This window comes from Macadamia integrifolia, chromosome 9, assembly GCF_013358625.1.
Source record: "Macadamia integrifolia cultivar HAES 741 chromosome 9, SCU_Mint_v3, whole genome shotgun sequence".
Taxonomy (NCBI): domain Eukaryota; kingdom Viridiplantae; phylum Streptophyta; class Magnoliopsida; order Proteales; family Proteaceae; genus Macadamia; species Macadamia integrifolia.
The window spans coordinates 2663835-2679903 of record NC_056565.1 but is presented as its reverse complement, the minus strand read 5'-3'; the positions used below and the strand labels follow the sequence as shown (position 1 = coordinate 2679903).

The 16069-nt window shown below is 38.9% G+C and overlaps 1 protein-coding gene across 1 annotated transcript; it reads right to left on the bottom strand.

The window, feature by feature from the left end:
- Positions 1 to 8731: 8731 nt before the first annotated feature.
- LOC122087944 (ankyrin repeat-containing protein At5g02620-like) lies at positions 8732 to 12909 on the bottom strand. Its single transcript, XM_042657077.1, has 3 exons — positions 11841 to 12909; positions 10976 to 11511; positions 8732 to 9467 (listed from the first exon to the last, which is right to left on the bottom strand). The coding sequence occupies exons 1-3, from the start codon at positions 12505 to 12507 to the stop codon at positions 8793 to 8795; spliced, it is 1878 nt and encodes a 625-aa protein (XP_042513011.1). The 5' UTR covers positions 12508 to 12909; the 3' UTR covers positions 8732 to 8792.
- Between the last annotated feature and the right edge of the window lie 3160 nt (positions 12910 to 16069).

Below are 16069 nucleotides of genomic sequence, written 5' to 3'. Positions count from 1 at the left end.
TTCAGGAGGGCATTAAAAGTGGAAGCCCCCCTTCTCTTCCCCTTCCTCTACTGCCTTTGTTGGGCGTCTTGGGCCCTAGCTTCCCTTAGCTGGGCCTGCCTCTCAACCACGGCCACCCTAGCTTCTGCTCTTGAAAGTTCCACTGCAATAAGGATGGTAAAGATCAATACGAGAAAAGAAAATCTGAAGCAAAAACAGTCTCGAGCAAACCTAGGACTCACCCAGGCTAAGCCCGAACAGGAACAAAAAGGCATCCGACTGGAGGCTACTGGACTCGACAGGCCGACAGAGCGTCTTGTCCTTAGCCATCGCAGTGACTTTGCATCTGTCCCAAAGAGGGTAGGTGCAAAGTTCACATCCTTCAGATCTGGGATGTCCCAAGTATTACCGAGGAGGAACCCCTCAGGCACCCTCACAAAAAAATATTTTAACTTCCAACCATGTATTGAGGTCGGGTATTGGTTCAAAAACCGAAGGTCTTTCCTAGGGCAGAAATAGTACTAGCCCGAATCCCCCTTGCTGGAACCAAGAGATAGACAGTTCAGGAAGAGAGGAAGGGAGAGGGGTCTCTCCATCCGAGAGAAGAAGACTATAAAACCAAGAACCTGTCGCCACCCATTCGGGGTCAGCTGGGATGGACAAATGCCGTAGTGCCGAAACACCTGGCTGAAGAAGGGATGGAGAAGAAGTTGAAGCCCAGCCTTGAAGGCATCTTGATAGAAGCAAAGCTCCTCAGGGTTTCGGTAGCTAGCTCCATCCTTGGGCCTCGGAATCTGAAGGACGAGCTCGTCCGGGATACTACAAGAAGCACGAAGCTCCACTAACTCTTCTTCGATCATTATAGACACTATATTCCTAGCCTCGACTTCCAGGGACTCATTTTCCTGGGCCCTGGACTCAAAAAGCGCCTCCCTGATACCTTCACCACTCATGTCGCTGGCAGTGGAGGAAGAGGAAGCACCCGAAGATGTGGAGGTGGAGGATGAGTCCGAGGACATCCCTTGGATCCGACCGGGGCTCCAACGCCTAGAAACGGAACCCTCGAAAGACGAGGGGCCACTGCCTAAAGAGCTAGACATAACTTACTTCTGAATACCTCTGGCCAAACCAAAGATCAGAGGACAATTAAGGACAAAGGGTCAGAGAAATTAGGAGAAGATGACAAAATGAGAGAAAGTGACACTATTTGTAGGTGGAGGTGCGTCAATACGACTCCCCAGCCTCATTAATTGCAGTACACATCATCTGTATGAGATTCCTGAAGTACACTTGAGAAAAGCACACGAGCGAAGTACCGCACCACGGAATCCACACCTCGGTTGGGGGCTCAGGCCAAGGCCTAGCAAACCTGACTGAAGGTCTACACCTCGGTTGGGGGCTCAGGCCAAGGCCAAGCAGACCTAACCGAAGGTCAACACCTTGTTGGGGGCTCAGGCCAAGGCCGAGCAGACCTGACCAAAGGTTTATACCTCAGTTAGGGGCTCAGGCCAAGGCCGAGCAGACCTGACTAAAGGTCAACACCTCGTTTGGGGCTCAGACTAAGGTCGAGCAGACCTGATCGAAGGTCCTCACCAAGGTTGGGTGCTCAGGCTAAAGCTGAGCGGACCAGACCGAAGGTCCTCACCTCGGTTGGGGGCCCTAGCTAAAGCCGAGTGGACTTGACCGAAGGTCCTTACCTCGGTTGGGTGCTCAGGCAAAAGCCGAGTGGACCTGACCGAAGGTCCTCACCTCAGTTAGGGGCTCCGGACAAGGCCAAGCAAACCTAGCCAAAGGTCCCTACCTCAGATAGGACGAAGGCTGAATCCAAATGAAGAGGGCCGAAGGAATATAAAGAGAGGAAAAAGAAAGGCATGGTTACTCTCACTAGAAGAGCTTCTTAGTGGCAGTAAGGGGGCTTCTGATACGCCCAAATTAGTCATCCTATAAGACAAGGGCACGTGGCATCCAGGAAGGGACACGTGGCACCCAGCCGAGGGATATCCACCATCGCCAGGACTCTGGAGTCCCCTTCAACCGAAAGAGGCACGCGAAGGACTCTAACGACGTAAGAAGGAGTAGATACCCTAATAGAGAAGAATCCCGACAAGGTAGGAAGACGTATCCTAGTAGGACTCAGAAAGGGGGTAATCATATAAGAAGGAGCCCTAAAAGACAGAGGGGGTAAGTCGATACGCTCACACCATTACTACTATGAAAAAATTATTCTGTCGGTCTCTAACTTGGGCATAGGAGGACTAATCCCGGAGACACCTCTGGGCCTCTACCTTTTGTGCTTGTGCAGGATCGGTGCTCAGCCTCATACAGATTTTTGGCAGTAACACTTCCTTACTGATGTGGACTCGTGAGCCATTAATGGACCAATCACCCTTTGGGCTGAGGTGGCAAATCTTATAATGGCTAACCATTGTGGCAACGATCAACTCAATCGTGGTTACCCTAAGGTGAGATAACCGCCTAACTTAACCTTGGTCATGTCTTCTAGCCTTAGTTGGGTTTAAAAATAGTTATGGGTGTTACTATCTCATGATTAGGTGATGGGTCTAGGTGACATATGAACGGTTGATGTTGATTGCATGATAAGGCATCATGTTAGTATAAACCACCTTTCGATATGAGGGTCGTCGGTGTCATGAAGGACGATCATGCCTGGTTGATAAAGGTTGAGGTTTAAGTTGGTTGGTCATAAGATAACTTATATGTGCCCGAGTATTAAGTACTGACCACGGATGTCATCACCTCATTCTGCCATCTCAAATGACAAGACATGATAACCCTTATGACAACCTATGATACTTGTCAAAGTTCCATTCAACATTACATTGGTTTTGAGAGATTGATTGATAAGATTGTAAGGAAAAGAGCTTTAGATCATTAACCCATTTATTAATGGTTCGAACTAACAAGGTTGGATTTGGATATTTTTATCAAAAACATAATATTAGGGGAGAAGAATGCTCCAGCACGGAGGTCAATGAGTGAATGCACATGGGCATTGACTGAGGGGTGCGCGACTAGGAAGTGTTCTTTGCGCATAACATTATTACAACATATTCACATGATGTATAAGGTAATAGCAATTGTAATGGCGATTTTTTTAATTAGTCTAAATCATGGTTTTAAGTATCTCCGATACCGATATGATACCTTTCGATACGTATCTTAAATTTAGCCGACCGATACGATACACATCGATGCGATACATGAAATTTTTAAAATCCTTTCGTATCGATATATATCCTATAATACATACCGATATGCGTCAATACACCACCAATACACATCGATACGATACGATATGCCTCGATACGGCTATGAAAATTATAAAATTGAGGTAAAATATACGTTTCGGTATGTATTGGTACGTATCGGTGAGTATCGGTATGTATCGATCGGTACGTATCGGTATATATTGGTACGTATCGGTGAGTATCGATATATATATATATATATCGGTATGTATCGGTGAGTATCGGTACGTATCGGTGAGTATCGATACGTATCGGTGAGTATCGGTCATATAATGGCCAAGATGGGTAATTTTTCAGAAAACACATGATTTTTTGAAGGGTTTTTGTTCCAAAGTTGCTGTCAGCCATATTTCTCTCTAATTAAAGTGGAAATCAAGATTGGGAACAAGGATTTTACATTTATGGGACAACTATAAACCTTGAATTCTTAGTACGATACCCTTAATTTAGTGTTTATGCATAATACATGTTATCAATAGCTTTTTTTAATAAATTCTTTATGCAAAAGTGTTTAAAAAAATGTTTCCTATCCATTTATGTGTGTATCTTTAGCATATCTTAGTGTATCTCCGATACGATACGATACTCTCCGATACGTATCTTAATTTTGGCCGACCGATACGACAACCGATACCGATACTTTAATCCTTGCCTGAAATATAGAAAAATTAACCTATATTATGTTTGAATGCTAAGAAAATAAAAAGGACATCTTTTAATAAACAAATAAATAAAAAGACACATTAGAGTGAAATTATTGGCTCTTAAACTAGTATTAGGATTGCCTACTCAATCAACAATAAATGTATTTATAGTCTGTCACCATATGCTCTTATACTTATGTACTTTTATGGCCCGCAATTCAAAAGCATTACAAAACTCTATTTCTAGTAAGTGGTCAAGTCCCAAATTCTTCCATCAAAGCTAAGCCAATTGTCATTCTCCTAAATTGAATATCATTATGTACGATTCTTTGCATAGTTGAAGTGGTATGAGATGAATTTGTTAATAGCGAAAGGTAAATAATTTATAAATATAAAGGAGTGGAGAATAAGTGCAATCTATTTTTCAATTTTTAGAAGGAAGGAAAAAAGAATCCTTAGCATTCTAATAGAGGGTGCCATTGGTGCAATATATTGAGTTAACTAGTAGATATAAATTGATATATCAATTCATCTCAAACCCTAATAATAAACAAAATGTTAATTTTTAATTAGCACTTAAGTGGGTGCATGGGTAACTATGCTTTTACACATGTGGATTGACAAGCACATGCCTGAGAGAAATGGCCACCCATGCGAACAAGAGATGGGAGGGAAACACTCAAACCCAGAAATGGATATGATTAATTAAGTTTCAGAGCTTTAAAATGAGATATACACAAGAGGAATCCTATAGAAAGGATGCAGTAATGGGATTTGGATGTGAAAGAAAAAATTGAGTGTATGTAGATCTGCATGCACTACCAACTCTAGAAGCCCTAAAAGAAGTTGAAACAGCTTTATCTAATTTCATAAAATTTCTATCTTTGGAATCCATTTTCCTCTTCTCTTTTTTTTTGGATTTTGGTGATTCCACTGTTCAAGAAAGCCAGGGTGAAGAACACGAAAAAAAAAAACATCCAAGGCCCTCCATAGGATTCCCGATAAACCACCCCAACCCACACAACTAAATCATACACTCACTTAACAATTTCTTCTGTTTCTTCTTCTACCATCACTAGCTAGAGCTCACTCTTCCTCCTTTCGTTCTATTCCTCAAGTCCATCAAGGTGAGCCCATAACCACTCCTCTTCAATACTTTCCTTTTTCTCATTCAGTCCCACTTGGTTCCCATTCTTGCAATTCCTATTCGGGGCAACCCATTTAGCTGCATTCAAGTTCAGACAAAATTGAATGTAATTTATGGGTTATTAAGAGTTTAAGACTAAATGTCACTCCCATAGCTGAACTCCAAGCCAAGTAAAACTGATTTTACTCAATCGTGGCTTTTCCTGTTCGAGAAACTTTTCATAACTCTCTCTCTCTCTGGCTTTAGCATAGATTTAACTTTCAAGTTGGGAGTGGTACTACTTATTGGTCTAACCATCAGCAATATTAAAAGGAAGTGGTGTTACTATAGCCCCAAGAGGGACAATTTGTGTCTCTTTTGCTTTACATGGAAGTAGATGTTTGTGATATGGGCTACTAGTGTGGGAGAGTTGGATCATCTATTGGCATTCATTGGTTAGGATGTAGGGTCATTTGAATTTTTCAGTAAGTATCTTCCTCATTGGGCAGAATCAGGGAGCACAATAACAGCAAACAGAACAATCAAATTTAACAAATTTGAAGTGTAAAACAAGGGAAAGGACAGAAAGTGTACCTTCACTCCTAGATTGCTCTTTATTTTTTTTTTTTATAGAAATATAGCACAGATTAGAAGCTGAGAAAAAGAAGGGAAAAAAAATCCAGTTCTTAGATGCTTCTGACTCACCAGATCATCACTCAGAACAGCTATGTACAGAAAGAAAGCTGACCTTTAGGTTTGTACAATAATGTCTCCGAATAACTCTCCCTTTTTTAAGGTATTGTGACTACCTAGCTCAAGTCTATTGGCCAGAGAGACTTGCTTCGAAGTCTCAACACTCCTAAAACTCCAATGCAACCTTGATAGAGAAACTCAAGCTTCTGGTGAACTCAGAAGCTTTACCTAACCTTCAATGGCGGCAAACAATGAAACACAACACATGCATTTATCTTAGAGAGAGAAAGAGAGAGAGAGAGAGAGAGAGACCTTCAGCTGGTGTATTCGAAGAGCTTTCCTATGGAGGGAAAAATGATAAGAGCGACCTCAGCATCACAGAGAATGGACAGCTCCTCAGCCTTCTTAAATAGCCCTCTTCTTCTCTTAGACAAGGTCACCTGTCTCGCCGTCGTGTTATCGATCTTCTTGATCTGAATTTTCTCTCTCGCCATTCTTTTTTACTTCCACCAATCATAGCGTGCTTTCTCGCCCACAACAACCGTAACATCACCGCTGACAAAGGAGAAACCTGAGAGGGAGAGGGGTTAAGGCAGAAGTGAGTTGTGAGGAAGAGAGAGAGAGAGAGAGAGAGAGAGAGAGAGAGAGAGAGAGAGAGAGAGGGGTAGGGTAGAGGAGAGACGTGAGAGAGAGACACTTTGAATTCAAGTAAAATGGAATAAAAGTTTATTCTTTTAAATTAAATTAGATTTAGGAGGTTTTGAGATAGAGAAATACTTTAGAAGCAGGTTTGTGCGGGAAAGGAAAGCGGGAAAACCAAAAGCATAAGTAAATTAAGAAACTTCTTCCGCATCTAAAATTCTTTAATGTAAGGTTTTTTTTATTGGGTAAAAAAAATTTAAATGAATTTTTGGCAATCAATAATTATTACATGTTGCTATAAAGTATTATCAATAAACCATGTCTTATATTTTTCCGTCATTGTAAAAATTTATTGATGACGATAATATTTTTTGCCATTGCTATATCTTTAATTGGCGATGGGAATGAAATTGCAGTTGCCTAAAATCAATGACTCAAAATTACATAATTGATCATTGTATATGACTTTTGGCTACAGTAGTGTTTTTATCGTTGTCAAATATAAAATTAAACAGCCAAAACGGGAAAGTTATAAATGTCGTCCAAAATAATATTTTGTGACAACAACATTTCTACCGTCGTTATAAATCACATCGGTATTGATTTAGCATAGGATATTAGGCGACGGTAAAAAATATGCCATTGTCTAAGATGTTATTTCACTACGGTATTAAAAAATTCCGTCACCTTAAATAATTTTTTGTAACTTTTAAATTTAACCCATAGTGATAAAATGATTAGGCTATGGTATTTTTAATTTCATCGTTGAAATTCGTTTTTGCCGATGAGTATTATTTTACCGTCTTCATAAATGTATTAGACAATGGTATCTATTTTACCGTCGCTATATATTATATTTGACGATGGTAACATTTTTATACCGTTGCCATAAATGTGTTTTCTTGTAGTGTTTTTAAGTGTCAAGAGACAATATGACGAGCCTTAGCACAGTCCTGGTCCAAGGTATGGGATTGATTGGTTTTTGTCTTGATCTCCATGTCACTGGAACCAAATCTAATTGTATTCAAGCAGAAATAATTTTCAGAATTATTGCTCAGGCTTCTAGTGATTATGGAGACCTTACATCATCTTTTGCAGATTTTCAATGGATCCAAGATTTCAGGGTGTTATGGCTAAAATGTACAACCCAGTGTCTATCGGGTGGTCTTGAGATACGGGGTAGTTGAACTATCCGGCAAGACCAATCATAATCCATTTAACCTGAGGTAGGCATATTAAGACAGGAGTCGACTGACCAATGATATTAAGAATCAAATGGCTAAATCAATACCAAGGCAAACTCCACATACAAGGGGTTCATGCAACTACAATACATTTTTGAAAGTTTAATCCATCGGGTAACAGACTATCTGCCGCTCGGAATGAGCAACCAGGCAGCCAAGACACTTACCCTCCGTCGATCGGTATGAGACCTTGACAGCACCATATAGAAGTATCCCCAAAAGGGGAGTTAATTGAGCCTAACCCGCGTACCGTAAGACACGAAGTAAATCCAAGCAAGACACTCGTTGAAATATTGAATCTTCCCTCGAAGGAGGGGATCTCGCTGTATTCTCGGAGATATGACCAATATAGGAAATTTTCCATAGCAGAAACGGTCTTGACATTCACTTTCCTACCATAACTCTTACCAGATCTACACTCCTACCTACAATGGACGACTATCAAACCAGGACTTTCCACGAGCAACTGCTACCTCCAAATATATAAGCTCAGTTAAACCCCTTTCCAGATGACCGATCTTTTTCTATTCAAATTGAAATTATATGTTTGCACTAAAGTCTGACTTAAGCATCAAAGAGCCCCCTGTCAGATCAGTCCAACGCTCACTCTCTTGTATTTGCTCCTCTTTACAAAACTCGAAGAAAACTTAGGACGATTTTCAGCCACAACACAAGGAGCCACCATGTATGTGGGGTTATTTTTTGGGAACATTTCAAAAAATCTTATCTCACAATAAAAAGCTGACAAAAAATCATAACATGAAAATAGGATATTCTCCAATTAACCTTGTCGAGACCATTTGCTGGAACAAATTAAACAAATCAGCTTTATCTATGTGGCAGTCTCCTCATTTTGTCACCATTATAGTTGTTGGCCTCATCAGAAGGATCTTCCAAGCATGAAGTAAAATTTGACAATATTATCGTACACACAAATGACGAAACCTTAGTTGCTAAGGAGTCAACAACATAATATAATTGATCTCCTTTAAAAAAAAATAAAAGAAATAAAAAATAAAACCTCAATCTATCTATTTTATTCATCTCAATGTTAAGAAAACGAGATGGGAGAAAATTTTGCAAAGAGGTATACCAATAAAATATACGTAAAATGGATAGATCAAATATTTAACATAGAAAACCTTCAAAATGAAAGGCATGGTAGGCTGGTATATAGCACTACATTAATAGTAGATTACAAGACTAGAACATTTTTTCGGACTAGCTTTTCCAATTTTGGGTAAAGAAAATGGTCCATGACGGCCGATAACGGAAAATAAATCATAAAAACTACAACAGAGATTGCGATAATCGAAAAGGTTCGGGTTGAGTGCCCAGAAAAACAAAGAAGACTACCACAATGAGGTAATACTGCCCTGAAGCCCTCCAAGAATGCTATTGTGGTGCACATAAGGGCTATGTATATTAAAATTCTAGCTACTTTCAACGACAAAGAATAAAAGAGGTCGCTCCCAACTGATGCGATGAGCATAACAAATAAAGTGCCAACTGATGAACCCATAGCTATGGCATCGTATTGTAGAAATTTTTGGAAGGATCCATTGTCCAAGAGCATTGGTTTTCCATCGCTATTGTAGCCACCGGGGACTTGAAAAACTGCGGCGAAGGTGACGGTGGCAATAAGAGATGCTACTATTTGGAGGATTTTTCCCATTTCCTTTTCACGTTGTTTAACTTCTGATCTTGCTGCTGCTGCTACTTCCTCTTGCTTATTATTCGGGTCAGTGAGTGTTTTCTCCTCGTTTGCTCCTCCTATTCTCCATTTTTCTTCTCCTCTTACACTTAGTGCATAGTCCGCTCGCAAAGAAGTTGTTGCCCTGGTACGTAGGTTAATCATACTCAAGCCAAGCTGCAATAGCCAATAAAATGTGGAATCTTTCAGTATTGGTCATTGGTCAAATGACAAGTATGAAAATAAAGAATGCTGCTCCATAAAAAATAGTATAATGGATTAATGTAGTGGAATACCTATATTTTCAATTCATTTTGAAATAAGGGATGTAAGCGAATAGTTGAAAATTCAAAATTTGAATAATCTAGAAAATAACTATCCAATTCGAACAAATATCCAACTAGGAATAATACATTAAGTAGTTAATGATCTTAAGATTTTTGAAGAGTCTAACATGTTATACAGGAAGAGAAAAAGAGTTAAAACATTTGAGAGACATGGATTTAAAGTGAATCACATCTACTAAGGAAAAATGTTTGAATTACACAAGTCAAAGATGTAAATAGATAATCGAAAATTTAAATTTTATTCACAATCTTATCCATTTAGAGATATCTATATTCAACAAGAAAATATATGATTTTGATTAGATCCGTTTAAATCTCAAACTTTTTTTTAAGCAAAGGAAATCTATTTTATTAAACCAAGAAATCTGAAAGGGAAAAACCCCTTCTAGTTAGTACAGAAGAAACAATAAAAGAAGGCAACTTTATCCACCAGATTCCCTTTTACTTATATGTTCCGAATTCGAACTTAACCCGTGAAATGTTTGTAGGATCTTATATCAAATGGATCAATCACCCATGTTGATGGCGTGGCAAGGGTGCACAATTCTGTGCGGCAAAAAATTAATTCACTTTTTTTTTTTTTAAATAAAATTCATTCTTTTTGAATATTTGACAAATGGCATACACCCTTTTTCCAAGGAGTGATGCAAGGGACCATTCTTGTTACCAAAAAAATGTAAGAAATTTTTTTTAACCATTTAATACTTTTTTTTCCCGATATAATCAATTTACTATCAATCACAGATGATATCAATAAGAAGAGACAAAGTTTTCTGTCCAAGATTGACCCCTGTGCCATAGATATAGGGGTGCCCAATGACCACCATTTTCCTCTTGGTGGTGCACGTACCTGTTTCTGGGCACAGGGGTTGCTCTTGGACAGAAAACCCTTGCCCCAATAATATTGGGTCAATAAAGTCGATCCGATTCAAAACCTAAAGTTAAAACCTAGTTTGTTTCAGTATCAAGGCAGCCTTGAGGTAGCCCTAAGGCATCGCATGGTCACCTTTATGACCACTTTCAATTTGACCCTCACAGTGTTAAAATTTTCAATAAATGGTCAATTTCTTAAGAAAATAAAAATTCCCATTTCTCTTTCCAAAATTAAGTTGAGGAAAGCGATTCTCTATTCGGGAGTGCGTCTTACATCAGCGTTATTTGTTTCTATCTCTATCCTCCCCAAAATAAGGGATAAATACGATTTTTTACATAAGGAAGAAAGGGATAGACACAAAGGAGCAGTGGCGTAGGACATATGCTCTCGATAGAATTATTTTTCCATTATAAAGGGAGAAGAAAAATAAAAACTTAAAAAGGGCAAAACAGAGAAATGCTTACAGTCACTGCTAATCTGTCTGTAGGGATCAGGTTCACAAAAATATCAGTAGCTGTCTGTCCATTATTGTTCGTGGCGTTTAGGTCAACTCTTCTATTTGAACTAAAATGTCCCATAAGAACCAAAGAGCATTGTTTGGCCGCGTGGTGGAATGGGGTGTTTCCATCATCATCTGCTTGGTTTATGATTTCCTTAAGCCCTAGTTGCTGTAAGGCATACCTGATTTTCTGTAAGTTCTTACTCATCACAGCAAAATGAACAACATTGCGACGTTTCTTGTCCAGCAACTCCACAGAATCTAGGCACCTTTGGACGAGCTCTCGAAATACTTCAATGCTTGATTCAAGAGCCGCGATGTGAAGTGGTGAGAGACCATCTTTATCCAATTGATACACACTAGAAGGATCATGCCTTAGCAGCTGCTGAACTATCTTGTGGCCCCATGTTTTGGATGCCGCGTAGTGGAGAGCTGTCCTTCCATTTTCATCTACATTATTGAATAGTTCTCCTTTCTTCTCTAATAGTAATTTCACCACATCTATTTTTTTTTTTTCCAAAAAACAAAAGCAACATAAATTAGGTAATTGTTTGATGGATTTGGCTCCTCTCCTAAGCGGTGATCACCCAAGTCTTTCCTATAGCTATCTGTGCGATCGATACGTATCTAAACGGTGATTCAAAAGCACAACCGTTGGATCACCGCTTGAACACTTGTCAATCGCCCAAATAAGTATGGACTAACCTGGACGATCACCGCTGATCAGGATAAGAGCCGGATCCTTGTTTGATGGTAAAAGATGAGAAATCAAAAAGTAAATAAAAAAGAAGCCCAGGGAGTAGGAGAAAGAGTGGCATTGCAAAAAATACCTAGATGACCCTCAACAACGGCAACATGTAAAGCCGTCCGGCCATGTGGCCCACCGTGAGCTGGAGATGGACAAATGTGAAATATTAGGTTGAGAATATTAAAGTATCCACCTCTAGCAGCTAGGAAGAGTGGAGACTCCCCATGTCCTTCAGCGTCAGAATTATAATTGGGATGCCCTAAATCATCAGGGTCTGCCCTAATAAGCAAATTCACCATCACAAGGTCATTTCTTCGAACAGCTTCGTGAAGGGCTGTGTTTTTGCTTTTGTTTCTCACCCTTATTTTCTCACGAGCAAGTGAACCATTTCCACTTTCGACATCATGATCAGAAGGCCAAGGCAGAATTTTTTCGATGAGAAATTCAGCTATGGAAACATGGCCTTCTCTTGCCGTTACATGTAGAGCAGTATCACCTTTGGAGTTCACCTGTGTGAGAAGTGATAAGCTTCTCCTATACTCCGTGTCACCTTCTAAACTTGAATTATGTTGGAGAAGCGCAGCGTAGACTTCTTTCACGAAGTCTGTGTGACCAAAACTCACAGAGACGTGAATGGCCGTGTTCTCTTGTGGAGTTACTTGCAGCAGCCGACTAGGATCTTCATTCACTACTAGTCTGAGAAGTGTGATGTCACCAAGTTGTGCAGCCCTGTACAGTTGAGGATCCATGGTCTAATACAACACCCCTTATCTCCTCGGAAAAGGGAGAAGAAGTCCACAAGGATTTAGGTGGGATATGGAGAAGGAACGGAGGAGTCCACAAAGATTTAGGTGGGAGGGAGAAGGATTAGGATGAAGTGGAACGAGCTAGACGATGGGGAGATGAAGAAATGGCACAGAACAAGGTCGGAAAAGCGGAGACCTTGTGGGTGAAACTACCATTCACCTCCTTTTATCCGACTCTCCCCCAGACCTAAAGTCACCTCTCCTTCAGTCAAGAAAATTAAAATTCCACTTTCCGTGGAAAAAACGGAAACCAACAGGATCCGGACGTAGAAACAGTGCACCCAATCCGTGACTGGTGGGGAAGGAGGGGAGGAGCTACAATCCTCCAACGGGTCCTACGCCTCACAAGACATATCCCTGCTCGAACTGAAGCCGAAGAAGCAGTTCGGTGCTGAAACCGTAAATATAGAAGGGGAGACTGAGACAGAGACATTTAGCAAAAAAAGCAAAAAAAAGAAAAAGAGAGATAGGAGTGGATCAGGTTCACCTGTGAGCACATTTTTGTACGGCACTGGTTCGTGGATTTGAAATTCACTCTCTTTACATTTTAATAGATTTCAAATTTATGGATCAAGAGTGTATAAGAATGTTCTGGAGAACCTGATCAGTTCTACCATTTCTTTAAGGTGCTGGACATGAACAATTAATCTTGGATTAGTAATTAAAATTAATCTTGGATTAAATTTTCCTACACGGTCGGTGGAAGACATTTACAATTATCAATGATCATAAATGTTTGTGCCTATTTATAAATAATCGATAATACCCTAATGTTCTCTCTAAACGCTATCGCGATCTTTTGACTAATCAATTCTCCCTCAACTGTGAGTGTAGGAAAACTCAGTCCGATGATCTTTAAAAAATTTAAATTGTATATGATCCACCACTTATGATGAAGTTATTATTTGTACCCAAGTTTTCTTACTCCGATTTGTACCCAAGAGATTGAACTATACTTAGTATTGATTTTGATTAAATTGATCAAAATCGATCAGGAAAAGAGGTAAGAATCGATAGGAATTGGTCAAATCAATCATGATTGATTTCAATCTAAGTCAATGGATTAACCAATTCAATATCTCTAATTTTCAAACCATATTTGTACCATTGATATGTTGGAGGTCCAAAATACTATACTCTTTGAGGTTTTTTTTTGGGTGGGGTGGGGTGGGTGGGGTGGGTTGGGTGGGGGGGGGTAAAATATACTCTTTGAGGTTGAGAACCCACACTAGGGTCAAAAAGCAAATCCTGAATTTAACATTTTAACCGAATCTTAGGATCAAACAACAACTTCATGCTTTATCTTGATACGATGTGTTTTGATCATCACTTGTACCAAATAATTTCGCCGGTCAAGTGGGAATGGCCAAATGCCAATCCTAAGATTCTGATCTTCCGGCCGCAATCATCCGTCGGGTCCCAATCACATTTGGACTTATCAGACCCGCACCGAAAACACCAACCATTCTGTCGTACTCATAGTCTCATACAAACTAACCGTCCTTTAGCTCAAATCAGCTGGGGCCATCAAATTCCTACTTTTCCGTCTTCAGTTTCCGTCTAAAGAGAGTACGGCTCTGCTAAGGTTGTCATCATAAAACTGAAATCGTTTATTGGAACTGAAATCTATCGGTTATAATTGAATCAAATCGCATCATAGTAAATTGATTCGATTTTGATTTTGTAGGTCATAATTTCGATTTAGAATCGAATTGAACTAAAAAACCGATGGTTAACCGGCACCTAGTATTAAAGACTTAAACTGTTTTAAATTTCGATTGGTCTCTACAAAAAAAGGGGAAAAAAAAAAAAGCAAAATACTAACCGAGAAGGAAGCTTCACGTTCACACAATGACACTTGTTGATTTTTTAATTTCTAGAATCATAGTTAATTAGTTATAATATGTGTAGTTTTTTACATAGAAAGTATATTGTCCTTGGAAAAATAAATGTATATTGTCTTAACCCTTTAGAAAATTTAATATATGTAGGATTCACATTAGTTGTAGGATGCAAACCATTTTCTAAAACAACACTATTAACCCCATGGAAACTGGTTGTGAACCGAATAACAAAAATCGATTAAAAACCGCTAAAACCGAAACCAGATGAAATGATTCTGATTTCACCTTATTCCTATCCGGTGCGGTTTTGGTTTCACCTTATCAAAATGTAAACTGAATAGGAACCTAACCGAATAACCAAAACCGCACCGTTTAACACCCTTAGGCTCTGCTGCTCATACGTTCACTTGATCGTATGAATCAGCAACTAACTTCTGTCCTTTTTGTTTCAGATATACCTCTCTTTATTTTTGTAATGACAGAAAATGAGACAAGTGTTATCGCTGACTATTACGACCAGATGATCGTACAAGCAGCGGATTCTATCTCCACCAAAGACCGATATGTCATGTGCCCTTGTAGCCATGTCTATCAAAGTAGGAGATCAGATCAAGTTTATGTACGAGAACAATCTTGTCTGTTTTTGGTGTATTAATTTAGAATCTACTTTCTCTCTCTTCATTTAATGGATTTCAAATTCGCAAACCAAATACATCCGAAATTGTTCTCATACATGAACCTGATCTAGATTCTCAGAATAGACCCAACAAACAGTAAGCATTAAGTAATACGACAATGGTCGGGCAGTCCCCACCAATGTTACTACATCATTAGGTTTCCATTACCATTAAACCTCTTTTTTCAAACTTCCACAAATAGTTGGAATCTGAGTAATTTTACCTTGAATCATGCCTTGACATGTGTCCAAATTATGATTTGTATGCAAACTCAAGCTATATATTGCTTTAAAGCATTGGCTTTGTTAAGTTAAGCCATGGGAAGAGATCAGGAATATGCTAACTATATTTTTCTATAGTTAGGCATTGGCTTTGTTAGTGAGAAATGACATGCATATTGTCTCGTTCTAAGTATGCTCTTTGGTACAGTTGATTATTGGAGCACAAGGTTCCATGTAGTTAACCACAATTATCTAAGATATTTTTGATTTGTTAGATTGTGCCTTTTTCATTGTGACTCTTATTTCTCCTATTTTGTTTTAATATAAGATTTTTTGCTCATATGCATATAGTTGACCTCATTAAATTTTAATAAAATTGAGTTTTTTTTGTTGTTGTTTGTACTACTATTTGTGTCAAAAGATGGAATTGGGTGCCAAGCGATGCACTACATTTGTCAGGATTTTATTCAATTAGGCTGTGTTTGATAGTCAAGAGAAGAAAAGAAGTAAAAGTACAAAAATTGCACTTTTTTCTTGGTTAAAGAAATTTTCTTTGTACTTGACATGTCTTGATCCAAGAGAAGAATTCTTTTTTGAATTTCAAAATTCACTTAAGAAATGGTGAAGTTTTCTTTTGCGGTAAAAAACACAAGAAAATATAAAACTTTTTTCTTTTCTTTTCTTTTGATGATAGTTAAAATATATATATATATATATATATATTCTTACCATTTCATTTCTTTTCTATTCTTTTCTTTTCATT

Excerpts from the sequence above, each read along its gene's own strand:
- LOC122087944 (XM_042657077.1), bottom strand. The coding sequence starts at position 12,507 with ATGGATCCTCAACTGTACAGGGCTGCACAACTTGGTGACATCACACTT. Across the intron at positions 11,512-11,840 it reads CGTTGTTGAGGGTCATCTAG|ATGTGGTGAAATTACTATTA; the intron begins GTATTTTTTGCA and ends AAAAAAAAATAG. Across the intron at positions 9,468-10,975 it reads CAGACAGATTAGCAGTGACT|CTTGGCTTGAGTATGATTAA; the intron begins GTAAGCATTTCT and ends TGGCTATTGCAG.